This window comes from Dromiciops gliroides, chromosome 3, assembly GCF_019393635.1.
Source record: "Dromiciops gliroides isolate mDroGli1 chromosome 3, mDroGli1.pri, whole genome shotgun sequence".
In the NCBI taxonomy this organism is placed as follows: domain Eukaryota; kingdom Metazoa; phylum Chordata; class Mammalia; order Microbiotheria; family Microbiotheriidae; genus Dromiciops; species Dromiciops gliroides.
In genome coordinates this window covers 578,606,112-578,621,461 of record NC_057863.1, presented here as the reverse complement: position 1 = coordinate 578,621,461, position 15,350 = coordinate 578,606,112, and the positions used below count along the sequence as shown (strand labels likewise).

General features: G+C 37.7%; 1 protein-coding gene across 1 annotated transcript in view; it reads left to right on the top strand.

The window, feature by feature from the left end:
* LOC122747980 (regulatory factor X associated protein) overlaps nt 1-15,350 on the top strand; it is a 96,585-nt gene that overhangs the window by 19,871 nt on the left and 61,364 nt on the right. The window contains 2 exon segments of the mRNA XM_043993732.1: nt 3,210-3,359; nt 8,712-8,781. Of these exon segments, the coding sequence (XP_043849667.1) occupies nt 3,210-3,359; nt 8,712-8,781 (220 nt within the window).

Sequence of the window (15,350 nt, the reverse complement as noted above, 5' to 3'; positions counted from 1 at the left end):
ATCACTAATAATAAGAGAAATGCACATTTTAAAAACTCTGTGCTTCAACCTTACAGCCATCATGCTGGAAAAATACAAAAAGAGGAAAAAAGCAATTGTTGAAAAATATGAGAAAGGACAAGCATACTAATTAATGCACTATTGGTGGTGCTGTGAATTGGTTGAAACATTCTAAAAACAGCTTGGAAAAACATTCCAAAAGTTGCTAAACTATACATACCCTTTGGTCCAGAAATGTCAGAAACTGTCAGGCATGTAACCCAAGGAGGTCAAGAAAAAAGAGAAAAGGGGTAGCTGGGTGGTGCAGTAGATAGAGCACAAGCCCTGGATTCAGGAGTACCTCAGTTCAAATCCAGCCTCAGACACTTGACACTTATTAGCTGTATGACCCTAGGCAAGTCACTTAATCCCAATTGCCTCACTAAAAAAAAAAAAAAGAAAAAAGAGAAAGGACCCACATGTACAATAATATTTATCAGCACTTTTTATCATGGGAAAGGGAACACATTTTTTGCCTCTCATTTGGGAAATGGCTGGATAAATTTTGGTGTATGAAGATAATTAAAAACATCATAAGAAATGACGAATATGACAGATTCAGAGAAACCTGGAAAGATTTCTGTGAAGAAATGTTCATAAAGTTCTTGTGTTTGTTTTGGCAGGTATGCACTCAGGTATTTTATACTATCTAGTTTTTTAAATGGTCTAAAACAATATTGAATACTATTGTTGACACATAGTATAGTTTCTTTATTTTCTCTTTTGATTAAATCTATTTTAACTTTAACTTTGTCAGAGATCATGATTACTATCCCTACTATTTTTACATAATAAATTCTGCTCCTCCCCTTTATTTTATCTTTGTGTGTATCTCTCATTTTTATGATTACTAAAAGCAACATATTGTTAAATTCAAATTTTTAATCTGCTATCTATGTCTGTTTTATAGGTAAATTCATCCCATTCACATTCTAATCTACAATTACTTGTATATTTTCCTCCTTCCTATTTTTCCTCACTATCCTTCTCACTCTATTTATCCTATCCCTACTCACTCCTGTTTTACTTCTATCCACTACCTTGTCCTCCTATTCCTTAACCCACCCACCCCTCTAATAGTCCCTCCCTTATCCTCTCCTTCAATTCTATCCCCTTGACCTCTTATTTTCTTTCTGAATTTAGAAGACTTTTATACCCTTCTAGATATATATGTTGTTCTTGCTTTAACCCATTCCTAATGGGAGTAAGGTTCCAGCACTAGCCATCCTCCTCCACTACTAGCTTCTTCTGTATCAATTTTTCCTTTTATGCCTCAATTGTATGAGATAATTACTTCTTTCTATTTCTCCCCACACAGTTTTATTTTTTTGGAATCACCCCATTATACTCAGCTCAGTCCAAGCCTTTCTTTGAAACTACCCAAATAATTATCACAGTCATAAGAGTACTGCTAATATTTTCATATGTAAGAAGTAAACACAGCGCAGCTAGGTGGCACAGTGGATAAAGTACTGGCCCTGGACTCAGGAGGACCTGAGTTCAAATCCAACCTCAGACACTTGACACTTACTAGCTGTGTGACCCTGGGCAAGTCACTTAACCCTCATTGCCCCGCAAAAAAATAAAATAAAATAATATAAAAGACCTGACCAAAAAATATGTCTTATTTTTTTTTAAAAAAAGAAGTAAACACTTTCTCCTTATTGAGTCCCTATAATTGGTCTTTAATGTTTACCATATATTTCTCCTGGATGTTATAGTTGAATTTTTCCTTAAGTTCTGGGTTTCTTGTCACAAAAACCTGAAAGTTTCAATTTGTTATATGTCCATCTTTTTTTCATTCAGAATTTTATGTAACTTTGCTCAGTTAGTTACCCTTGTTCATAACCCCAGTTCTTTTGTTCTATGGAATATAGTATTCCAAGACCTATGATCCTTCAACTTAGTAGCTGCTAGGTCTTGTGTAATTCTTATTGTAGCTCCATAATATTTCATTTTTTTTTCTTGTTGCTTCCAACATTTTCTCCTTAACCTGGGAGCTTTGAAACTTGGCTATGATGTTCCTGTAAGTTTTCCTCCTGGGATCTCTTTCAGGTGGTGATCAGTGGATTTTTTCTATTTGTGCTTTGCCTTCTTGTTCTAGAACATCAGGGCAATCTTCCTTGATAATTTCTTGTAATGTTGTATCAAGATTCTTTTTTTAATCATAATTTTTCAGGTAGTCTGACTGTTCTTATATTATTTCTCCTCAATCTGTTCTCCAGATCAGCAGTTTTTCTAATGAGATGTTTCACTTTCTCTTCTATTTTTTCATTCTTTCGGTTTTGCTTTATGATTTCTTGGTGTCTTAGTATGTCATTAGCTTCCCCTTGCTTAATTATAATTTTCAAGGAATTATTGTCTTCCTTAAGTTTTTGATTCTCTATTTCAATTTAGTTGACTTCCTTTTCATAATTTTCTTGGATTGCTCTTTTTCCCTCCTATTTTTTTTTTTAGTGAGGCAATTGGGGTTAAGTGACTTGCCCAGGGTCACACAGCCAGTAAGTGTTAAGTGGCTCAGGCTGGAGCTGAACTCAGGTCCTCCTGACTCCAGGGCCAGTGCTCCATCCACTGTGCCACCTAGCTGCCCCTTCCCTCCTAATTTTTCCTTGAGCTCTCTTATTTGATTTTTAAAGTCCTTTTTAAGTTCTTCCAAGAATTCTTTTTGTGTTTGGGATCATTTGATGTTTTTCATTGAAAAAGGAGTGGGTTTTTAAGCACCATTATCTTCCTCTGAATATGAACCCAGCTCTTCTTTATCCCCATAATAACTATCTATACTTGGGTTCTTTCTCCTTTGCTTACTCATTTGTATTTATTTTATTTGTTTGTTTTTTAGCAGTTATTTTCTAAGGTATGTCTCAGGGCCCAATCTTGGCCTCTCTTCTCCACCCCTAAGCCCCCAGCCACATTGTCCTGCAAATGATCTTGCTTCCTGCAGTCCCTCTGGTGGCTTTAAACTACAGCTGTCCTCTCAGCCCTGGAACTGAAACCAGGGACTCTGCTTTCTTGTAAGTGCCCACAGCCCACAGTGCCCCCCCCTCATCCCCAACCTACTCCCTGCTACTGCACTCAGCAGGTAAGTGCTAGCTCCTTCTCCCTGTAGCCACAGCCAGGGATGCATCTGATCAGCACAGCTGTGTTTGGTCTTTCAATCTTATCCTACTCAGGCATCAGACCACTACACTGCCTGTGAGATGAAAGTTTCTAAGGCTGAGGCTGCCTCTCAACCCAGCTGCCTCCAGGGCTGGTTTGCTGATTCTGCAGTGTCTGACTGGAAGTGTTTCACTTCACTCAAGCTATCTACCCCCGGAGGTCAGGTATTTCCTGGAGTTTTCTCAAATTGTCTTGGGAGGACAATTGCTTTACCCCTAGTTTATTTCTGCTTCTCTGAGTTTATGTTCTATCTTTTTTTTTGTAGAGGAAATTTGGAGAGCCAAAAGATTTCTGACCTACTCCACCATCTTCCCAGAATCCTCTCTCAAAACCTCACTTTTTCAAAAATCATGAATATAGAGGAAGTCAAATGCACCTTGGTAATAAAACAAACAAGATCTAGTATTGCCAAGTGGAGGGGTAATTAGAGATGTGAGGCCCATAGAAATCTCAGAAAGTTTCAATCTACCAAAATGTAAAATATCATTACTTATTGTGTTATTTCTATCCATTTACTCCATAAGGAATTTGCCAATAAAGATTGCTAAAAAGCTTGATGCCATCCCTGTCATAGCTTTACTTTAAATTTTCATTTTCTAATTTTATCCTTTATAAAATGTATTCTTTGGGAGAAAAGATTACCACTAGAAGGAACAAGTCTGAATAGCCCTTTAAATGCTTTGAAAATAGTGTACCTTCTTATTCTAGATTGCTGGCTGTCTCTTTGAATAATAAACCCCCCTCCAGTTAAAAAAGTGGATAATAGAGAGGCCAATAGCACCTGTTTTGGAGAGCTGATTTCAAAGAAAGAAAGCTCTATAATTAAAGTGAAAATGAAAAGTGGCCAAATGTGTGACCCGCAGCTTCACATTTACATTTAAAAGGAACTCTGGGTCAGGTACTATATTTCATTCCAATTACCCAGTGGGCCACTTCAGCTCTTTGTCTGTCATCCAAATAGCTTTAGGATTTTCAACAATGGCAATATAAGACTTGTCATTTTTGTGAAGTAAGGGAAATCTGGATGAAAAAAACAATTAGCAAGTCTAATATCATAGGGGAGGTTGAGGAATGCCAGAAGGAGAGTAAGGTTGTTCTAATCTGCCTGTTAGAACATAAGAGCTCAAAGTGTCCTAAAAGATCAACTGATCCAAACTTTCCTTTTTTGTAGAAAAGTAAAATGAAGCCCCCAGAGGTAAAGTTATATGGCCAAGGTCACACAGCCAGGCTTAGGCTGCCTAGGTGGAGCAGCTGAACCTGGAGTCAGTAACACCTGAGTTCAAATCTGGCTTAAGATACTTCCTAGGTGTATGATTTAGGACAAGTCACCTAATTTCTGTCTGTCTCAGTTTCTTCATCTGTATCATGGTAATGGAATAGTCCCCAAACTTCCAGGGTCGTTGTAAAGAAAAATAAAATAATGTCTATGTAAAGAAATCTGCAAATCTTAAAGTGCTAAATAAATGCTAGCATTAATAATAATCATCACCATCATAATTGTTATCATTATTATTTTTATTATAATTATCCTGAATACAAATACAGAGTTCCTTCTATGATACTGAACACATTTCTGCTTCCCACTCCATACATCTCTCATGTGCAGAAATAACATTTATATTACAAGATCCTCAAAGTTCCCTTCACACCAACTGCTACTCCTAGTCTGGAAATGGGAAGCTGACCTTGCCTGAAGATCTCCTATACTCATCACAAAGTTAGACTCATTTCTAACCCTGTCAAAGCAGCCAATAATGAGAAATCATACTCCTCAACTATTCTCTCTACAACTTACTCCTATAAACTTGTTGTTATACATTACATATAGACAGAACTATTAGTTATTTTGTTATGTTTGGGGCTGTTCTAGAATCTAAAACTACTCTAACTAGAGGGGAGAAATACCAGAGAGCACATAAAGCAAGATGAAGTGAAGGTTTCATGCTCACTAGAACACACAACAGATAGCACCTTCTTCAGCCAACCAATATTTTTCTTTTTTTTTTTTCTTTTCTTTTTTTTTTTTTTTTTAGTGAGGCAATTGGGGTTAAGTGATTTGCCCAGGGTCACACAGCTAGTTAAATATTAAGTGTCTGAGGCCGGATTTGAACTCAGGTACTCCTGACTCCAGGGCTGGTGCTCTATCCATTGAGCCATCAAGCTGCCCCAAACCAATATTTTTGAAGGGTAGGATTGCACAGAAATTCATCAGGTCAATCACAAGCACTTACTAGTCACCTACTATAGCACCAGGCACAGTGCTATGCATGAGAAAACAACCTAACCTTTTCCCCAACTGTAAGTCATTAATCTTAAAATACCAGCATTATATTAATTCCTTTTTTTTACTTGATGGCCTCTCTACCACAAAGCTTATAGATAGAAATAAGCCATATAAACAAGCATACAAAAAAGAATATTATGAGAAAATAGAAATAGCTCACAAATGTATAGTGCTTTACATACAAGCATATCTTACCTAACATTGTCATTGAGTTCTATGAAAAAAAAATTTAGAAGAAACACTACAGAGAACTAGTTAGCAAAATAATCATTATGTTAAAAATAGAAGACATGTACATTCCTTGGATGAATCAGGAGACATGGGAGAAAATATGGTAGTGAGAAAGAAATGGAATATTGGCAGATACCTGGGATGATTCTGGGGGAGGTAATGGGGAAGAATGTATGGGAAAGTGAGAGGATCTAGGGCTAAATTCAGCAAAACAGGAGAACATATCTCAGGATATTCTGACTCTGAGGCACAACTGACCTAAGCTGAGTTGATCAGGAAAGGGGACAGGACTAATGATCTTTAGTTGAGGATTTACATTAAGATGAGGATTAGGATGTAATGTATTAATATCATTGGAAAACATCTTTCATGAAGCATCACTATGCTGAATGTGTGTCATGGAAGCAACTAGATGGCACAGTTGGTAGGCCACTGGACCTAGAGTCAGGAAGATGACTCTCAAATCTGACTTCAGACTTTTACTAGCTGTGTGACCCCAAGCAAGTCACTTAACCTCTTTCTCCATCAGTTTTCTCATCTGTAAAATGGGGATAAAAATAACACCTGCCTCTCAGGGTTTGTTGAGATGTAAAATAACATTTGTAAAATTGTTTGTAAACTTTCAAGCACTATATGAATGATATCTATTATCCATGATTTTCCTTGAACTAATTGTATTGCTACTATCCCCATTTTGCAGACGAGGAAACTGAAGCTCTCAGAAACTAAGTGACATGTCCAAGGTCACAGAATTAATATGCTTTGGAAGTTTCAACTCTAAGTGCAGAATTACTCAGTATGTGTCAGTGGAAAAAATCATTGTCAAAGGGGTCAGAATAGCTGGATTCAAATCCTAACTCTTTGATACTTACTAACCTTGAATAAGATACTGAATCTCCCTGGGTCACAGTTTCCTTATCTATGAAATGAGCTAATTGACTTAGAAAGCTTTTGGGGGGGGCGGGGCAATGAGGGTTAAGTGACTTGCCCGGGGTCACACAGCTAGTAAGTGTCAAGTGTCTAAGACTGGATTTGAACTCGGGTCCTCCTGAATCCAAGGCCGGTACTTTATCCACTGTGCCACCTAGCTGCCCCCAACTTAGAAAGCTTTTAAGGGATGTTCCCTCTGTAAATCTAGGATCCCATGAATTGCTTCTGCCATTAACAACTTTAGACAGACATGTCCTTTAGCAGTTAATTTTTCTCATGCTACAGTGGTACAAGGCTGAGGTAGTCTAGTATGTTCAACTTCCCAGTAGATTTAATTTAATCCAGTTACAGGGAAGAAAGTGAGGATCCTAAATTTATAGTTGGAAGGGATCTTAGAGATCATGTGGTCCAACTCCCTCATTTTGCAGATGAAGAAACCGAGGCACAGAGGTATTAAACAACTTTTTCAGGGTTATCTGAGATGGGACTGGAATTTAAGACTTTCTGACTCCAAGGACTGCCCTAACCACTACCATTCATGCTATTTATTCATTACAGGTTTGGAAAGCAGAAGGCTTTTTTTTCCACAAGCAGGAAAACAAACTACAAAGTATTTAGGTTTCCCCTATATATGTTTCCCCTATATATGTTTCCCCTGGGCTAGTTGCTGGGTATACAGAGGCAAAAGTAGGATAGTTCCTCCCCTTGAGGAGCTTACATTTTTTAAAAGGAGATAACAAGTATACATATAAATATTTACAAAATATATACAAAGTAAAAGCAAGACAATTTAAGGAGGAGGAGCACTAGCATCTGTAAGGCATCAGAAAAATCACCTTGAAAGAGGTGATATTCAGGCTTAGGGACTTCTGGGAGCCAAGATAGAGGAAATTGCCTGAATTTTCCCATATTCATCTCCAAACACCTATAAAATAGGGCCTCAAAATGAATTCTGAAACAGAAGAACTAACACAAAAATAGGGTGAATCAATCTTCTAGACCAAGACAACTTGAAAGGTCAGCAGGAAAGGTCTGTCACTCCAGTAAGAAGTAAGTGTAGTCCAGAGTAGGCACATCCCAGCAAGCCAGCAGAAGGCCCAGCTTCAGTAAGCCAGCAGAAGGCCCTAAGCCCCCACACAGGTCAGTGACCAAAGCCCCACCGCCCACTGTGGTAGAGTAGCAAACCCCCTACACAGCCCCAATATAGTACCAACCTCCCCATCTTCAGCTCAATACCAGATAAGCCACCAGACCCTTGAAACAATGTGCAGCACCCATACTCATACCCCTGCCTCAGCACACCATCATGTGAGTTGCCAAACCTACAAAGCCCCAGGACAGCATGAGAGTCCCTGCAAGTCAGGGGGCAATGCCATTATAGTACCAGGCAGTCAGGGCCTATAGTCCCTAGGACAAGTAACTTAGGACAGTTCCCCCCCGCCCAGGGGGTAGAACTTACACCCCAGGAGTAGAACTCAACTTTAAAAGTAATGAAATTGGCTGGAAAGGATAGCAAACAAACAAACAAACAAGAACCTGACCATAGAAAGTTATAATGGTGACAGGGAAGTTCAAGACATAAGTTCAGAAGATGACAACAATGTCAAAATATGTACATGCAAAGCCTCAAAAAATATATATGAATTGGTCTCAAGCCCAAAAAGAACTGAAAGGGCTCAAAAAAAGAATTTAAAAATCAAATAAAAATTGGGAAAAGAAATGATGCAAGAGAATCATGAAAAAAGTCAACAGCTTGATAAAGGAAGCACAAAAAACATGGGGAAAGATGTACAAAAATTTACTGAATAAAATAACTCCCTAAAAAGTAGAATTGGCCAAATGGAAAAGTATATGAAAAAGCTAACTAAAGAAAATACTCTTTAAAAATTAGAATTGAACAAGTGGAAGCTAATGACTCCACGAGACAACAAGAATCAATCAAACAAAATCAAAAGAATGAGAAAAATAGAAGAAAATATGAAATATTTCATTTGAAAAACAACTGATCTGGAAAATAGATCCAGGAGAGGTAATTTAAGATTTTTTTGGACTTCCTGAAATCCCTGATCAGAAAAAGGATCTGGACATCCTACTTCAAGAAATTATCAAAGAAAACTGTCCTTATATCCTAAAACCAGAAGGTAAAATAGACATTGAAAAAATCTATTAAATGACCTCCTGAAATGGATGCCAAAATCAAAACTCCCAGGAACATTATAGCCAATTCCAAAACTCCTCAGTCAAGGAGAAAATAGTGCAGGCAGCCAGAAAGAAACAATTCAAATATCAGGGAACCACAATCAGTATTACACAGGATTTAGCAGCTTCAACATTAAAGGATCAGAGGGTATAGAATATGATATTCCAGAAAACAAAGGTGCTAGGACTACAGTAAATAATCTCCTACCCAGCAAAATGGAGCATAATCCTTTGGGGGGGGGGGTCATTCAATGAAATAGAAGGCTTTCAAGTCTTATTAATGGACAAAAACAAAAAAATTGATTTTCAATTTCAAGAGAAGCAGAAAAACGTTAAAAGGAAAAAGAAAACATAAGGGATTCACTAAGACTAAACTGTTTATGTCCGTACACAGGAAGATGGTTCTTGTAATTCTTAAGACCTGTAGCACTATTAGTGCTGTTAGAAGGAATATACATAGACAAAGAGTACAAATAATAAGGCAACTTTGAGGGGACAGTATAAAAAAAATTAAAGGATAAGAAAGAGGATTACACTGGGAGCAGAAAGAAGGGAAAGATAGAATGGGGTAAATTATCTCACATGAAGAGACACAAACAACCTATTACAGTGGAGGGAAGGATGGGAGGGTGGGCAGGGGGCATTGTTTGAAGGGAAAATTTACTTCATTTTTCTAGTAAAATAATTTTTTTTAAGTGAGGCAATTGGGGTTAAGTGACTTGCCCAGAGTCACACAGCTAGTAAGTGTTAAATGTCTGAGGCCAGATTTGAACTCAGGTCCTACTCCTGATTCCAGGGCCGGTGTTCTATCCACTGTGCCACCTAGCTGCCCCTAGTAAAATAATTTTTAAACTTCCAATCATTAATTTCCTATATTCCAAACCAAACTAATGTGATTAATTATCCCATTTATCACCTCAGTAAAATTTTAGGTTCTTCTTAAGATAATTGGAGTGTAGGATAGCAAAAAGAAAGAAAGAAAGAAAGAAAGAAAGAAAGAAAGAAAGAAAGAAAGAAAGAAAGAAAGAAAGAAAGAAAGAAAGAAAGAAAGAAAGAAAGAAAGGAAGGAAGGAAAGAAAGAAAAGAAAGAAAGAAAAAGAAAGAAAGAAAGAAAGAAAGAAAGAAAGAAAGAAAGAAAGAAAGAAAGAAAGGAAGGAAGGAAGGAAGGAAGGAAGGAAGGAAGGAAGGAAGGAAGGAAGGAAGGAAGGAAGGAAGGAAGGAAGGAAGGAAGAAAGGAAGAAAGAAAGAAAGAAAGAAAGAAAGAAAGAAAGAAAGAAAGAAAGAAAGAAAGAAAGAAAGAAAGAAAGAAAGAAAGGAAGGAAGGAAGAAAGAAAGAAAGAAAGAAAGGAAAGGAAAAAGATGGGGAAGGAAATACTAATTACCTATTGATCAATTTGAAATAGCCTCATTTTTATGTCCACTTTATTCCCACAACTCTTTTAAATAAAGAAGTCTAAATATTAAAGAAATTGTGGATGGATCTGTGATGAGATCATCATTTTGGATACTCTCTCCAACAATGTCAATCACAATCCATCCATATATTTCTTCTCCTATGTGTTTTGCCCATATCTTCCCATAAATCTCCAATAGGGGTTTCATTCAACATACTGAAAGCCTTTGCCTAGAGCTCTTGACATAGCATGTCATGAAGCCATCTATCTGTTATCTCTTATTTTTGCTACATCACTAGCCCACCTTCTTTTGCAGTGATACATGATTTTTCTGATGTCATCATTTATGCTGCTTTTCCTCTCCAATTTTTAAATGGTGATATGCTGCTACCCTTTCATACCCACCATTCACATCTTCATTGTTCATTGCATAACATACATCTTAAATTTTTCAGAAATTGTGGAACTCTGACTAGCATCAACACAATAATAACTTTTAAAATATGGGTCTTTCAAGGAGAAGTATTGCATCTTTTCCTGAAGGCAATGCTATTCTTTTCCTGTTCAATTCTGAATTTTAAAAATTTGGATGCTAAAGAAATAAATGAAAATCTATGTTAAACAAAATATTACTGAAATCTATATTAATTGGCTGTATTTAAAACACCATGAAAACATTAGGAAAAAATCAAATAAGTCAACAGTTACGAGAAATGTGCCATTCTATTGACTTCTCTATGTTTCAGGGGATCAATCATCTGGCACCTATAGGAGTAAATTCATAGACTTTAGCAACTGATTAACACAGAGATTGTTTCTGTATCAACATCTTCAACTGAACTGGAAGAGCATCAAATAACACCTTGTCCAACCCAAACCTTTATAAGAATTCCCACTATAATATCCTGATAAGTGATTATCCAGCCTCCATCAAAGGTTCTTAAGCTGGGATCCATGAACTTATTTTTTTATTTTTTTTCAAGGACCTATTTTCAAAGAAAAATTGTTAACTATATTTTAATATAATTGGTTTCCCTCGTAATCCTTTGCATCTTATTTTACACATTTAAATGTGCAATTCTGAGGGGTCCTATAGGTCTCACCAGATTGCCAAAGGAGTCCATGACAGAAAAAAAAATTAAGAACTTCGGCTCTAAGTGAAAGACTTCAGTAAGGGGAACCCACCACACCCAGAGCTGGAGTTCATTATAATTGTTAGAAGTTTTTCTTTTTGCATTAAACCTAAATTTTGTTTTCTGTTATTTTCCTCCACTAATCCTAGTGTTGCCCTCTGTATTCAATCAGAACAAGTCTAATCCCTCTTTTACATAATAGTTCTTCAGATAATTAAAGATAGCTAACATGCCATCCTTAAGTCTCCAATTATTCAGGCTAAATACCCTCAGTTTCTTTACCAAGCCTCATATAGCTTTGTCTCCAGCCCCCAAACCATCCTCTGGATGCCCTCTAGTTTGTCAACATTCTTCCCCAAATGTGGTATCCAGAACTGAGCACAATACATAGATGTCATAGAATAGTCAACAGTCCAGCTATAATATAGAACCCATATGAATAAGATTGGAAAAGTAAGTTGGAATCAAATAGTGAAGGTCCTTAAAGGGCCTGCCTGACAAAATTGTATAGTACCTGAAAAGTAACTCACAGTCACTAAAGGGTTTGGGGTTTTTTGTGTGTGTGTGTGTTTTTTTTAGTGAGGCAATTGGGGTTAAGTGACTTGCCCAAGGTCACACAGCTAGTAAGTGTTAAGTGTCTGAGGCCAGATTTGAACTCAGGTACTCCTGACTCCAGGGCTGGTGCTCTATCCACTGCGCCACCTAGCTGCCCCATCACTAAAGGTTTTTGAACAAGAGGATATTGTTTGACTTATGCCTTGGAAACATTATTTTGGCAATTATGTGGATAATAGACAGGAAAAGGGAGATAGTAGAATTAGGGAGAACAGGTAAAAGGCTATTACAGGTGAGTTGTAATAAGGACTTGGATTAGGATGACAGACACATGGAGAAAAGAGTTTGGGTAGGAAATCCATTGTGGAATTAGACCTGATAGTTTTGGAAAGTATCTGGATATAGGAATGAAGTAGAGGGAAGAGTCAAGGAGTACTCTGAGAACACAAATGTGAACAACAATCAATCAATCGATATCTTTTTTAAGTGCGGCAATTGGGTTTAAATGGCTTGCCCAGGGTCACACAGCTAGTAAGGGTTAAGTGTCTGAGGCCGCATTTAAACTCAGGTACTCCTGACTCCAGGGCCGGTGCTCCAGGGCACCAGCTAGCTGCCCCTCAATCAATATTTATTAAGTTCTTGCCACATACCAGGCACTGTGCTAAGCTAGGAACATGATGATAGCCTAAGAAGAAAAGGGGTAAGTTTGGAGGAGAAGTCAATTTGGGGCAAAGATGTTGAGTTCAGGTTTGGACTTCATGGGTTCAGTTTTATCTTCTTCTTGCTCCAAATTGATTAGGTGAGCCTTATATTTCAGACAGCCAAAAACAACTCTCTCCTCCAATTAACTTTTGCTCAGGTGCCATCATCATTTACAAATGTGATCATATCATCCTAGTCTTTTAAACCCGTTAATTAATCTTTAATGTCTTTCAAATCAAGTTCAGATATGTGGCATTCATAGATTTCCATAATCTGGTATCGAGCCACTTTTTCATCCTCACCGGTCCCTTGTCCCTTCCCCACCATGGCCAGTTCTCAAAACTATACCACTGTCCTTGTCTTATTCTGTATTTTCTTCAGTAGCTGGGACATTCTTTCCCAGGAACTTCCAATCATCTCAACAGCCTTCTCAATCTATAATAAAATTCTGTAAAGCCCACCCTTTCTCCCATTAGTGAGTTCCTTTTGAAGCCTCCATTTCATGTAAACCCTCAGTCCTTTCCTCCATTCTCCTCCTGGCCCTATGCTATTCATAGCTTCTGGATTAAAAATTCATGCAGTTGTGCCAGGTACCTTTATCCCCACCCCTACTTTTCAACTGCCTTTTGTGTGTTCCTTTATTAGAATGTAAACTCTCTGAGGGCAAGGATTCTTTCCTTTTGCTTGTATTTCTGTTACCAGTGCTTTGCCCAGTTCCTGCCTGGCACATAGTAAATGCTTTATAAATGCTTGATTTCTTTCTTCAACCCACAGTAAACTGTCCCCTGCACATGACTCGGTCTGTCAACCTCTGGAATACTAACCCCTATTTCTGCCTGTTGAAATGTTATCCACATTTTAAAGCCCAGATCATATTCTCTCCATTATGAATCTTTTGCTGATCCTGTTGGTTAGTAATGGCATAAACTGGACTAGAGCTAGATGATTTCTGAGGTTCATTCCAACTCTGCAACTCCACAGTAATGGTACTTCTTTCTCAAACCACTTTCCAGTAGAATTGCTCTTCTCATTGGCACTTAGTATATATCTTTTTGGTTTTGGTTTTTTGCAGGGCAATGAGGGTTAAATGACTTGCCCAAGGTCACACAGCTAGTGTCAGGTGTCTGAGGTTGGATTTGAACTCAGGTCCTCCTGAATCCAGGGCCCGTGCTTTATTCACTGAGCCACCTAGCAGCCCCCCCCCCCTTAGCATTTATCTTTTTAACTGATTTTTTTTTTGGTGAGACAATTGGGGTTAAGTGATTTGCCCAGGGTCACACAACTAGTAAGTGCATATATTTTTTTGTATATTTTTTCTGTGTATATGTCATATACTCCTGCCAGATTATGAGTTTCATGAGCACATACATTGAGAATATCTTATTTAAATGCATCACTCTTCCAGTGCCTAGCATAGTACTCTGCAGAGAATAAGCAGTTAACTCATGTTTATTGAAGTCTGAAGCTTTTCTTTTCACTCCAATATTTTTCATCATTTAGGTACAGGCACAGTCTCATCAAAACAACTAAAAATAAATTCTGAAAATAATAATTTCATTCAAAAAGCATTTTGGAATGTCTCTTACTGCCCAACATTGTGCTGGATGCTGCTACAAGAGCACATGACCTCTGTGTTCAGGAAGCTTATGAGTTAGACTGGGAGGCAAGGCTTAGCTAAATGAAGCAATCAGGGAACCATTACCAAACAACACAGAAGCAAATGCATGACAAGTGGGTAAAAAATTCCTATTAATTTCCCTGTTGTTTCTATGTAAGTTTAAATAAAAAAGAACCATAGAATCTCAGACTCTATGGGGTATTAACTGCCATTTAATATTCAATGTAGAAAAGTAGTTATTTCTCAGTAGTTATCCTGCTTGATCTCTCTATAGCATGTCATAATGTGGACCACCCTCTCCTACTGGATACTCTCTCTTCTCTGGGTTTTCAGGACTCTCTCTCTCTCTCCCACCCTGTTTTCTTCCTTCAAATCTGATCACTCCTCAATTTTCCTTTACTTGGATTTCATCTATGTCATGTGTAACCATGAATATCCTCCAGGACTCTAGCTGTTTCTCTGTATGCTATACCACTTGGTGATTTTAGTTCCCTTGGGTTTAATTATCATCTCTATGATTACTAGGTATACATGTATATAGGTGCATAATACCTATATACATATGTCTTTATGTGTGTGTATATATACGCATATATACACACATGTATATGTACATATTTTCCAGGATATTTGGATATTTCTAACTGGATTGCTGTACGTAATTCATGTCCAAAGCACAACTCAGATTTTGCATTAAATCTACCCATCCATTGAGGGGTACCATCAAGGGTATTATCTTTTCAGTCAGACACTAAGGTTCCCAACACTGGCATCATTCTCGAGGCCTCACTTTTATTCACCCTAGATAGCTGATCAGTTGCCAAATCTTGTATCTGCCTTCACACCATCTCTTATAAATGTCCCCTTCTCTCTACTTACATATCCAGCTCCCTAGTTCAAGCTTTCATCACTTCTAGCCTGGATTATCACAACAGCCTCCTAGTGATCTCCTCCATTGGCTCAAGTCTTCCCCCCCCCCATCCATCCTCCACATAGCTGCCAAAATGATTTTCCTAAAGTGTAAATCTGACCACATTACTTACCTTCTCAGTAAATTCCAATGACTCCTATTCTATTACCTCCAGGATCTAATATATACTCCTATGTTT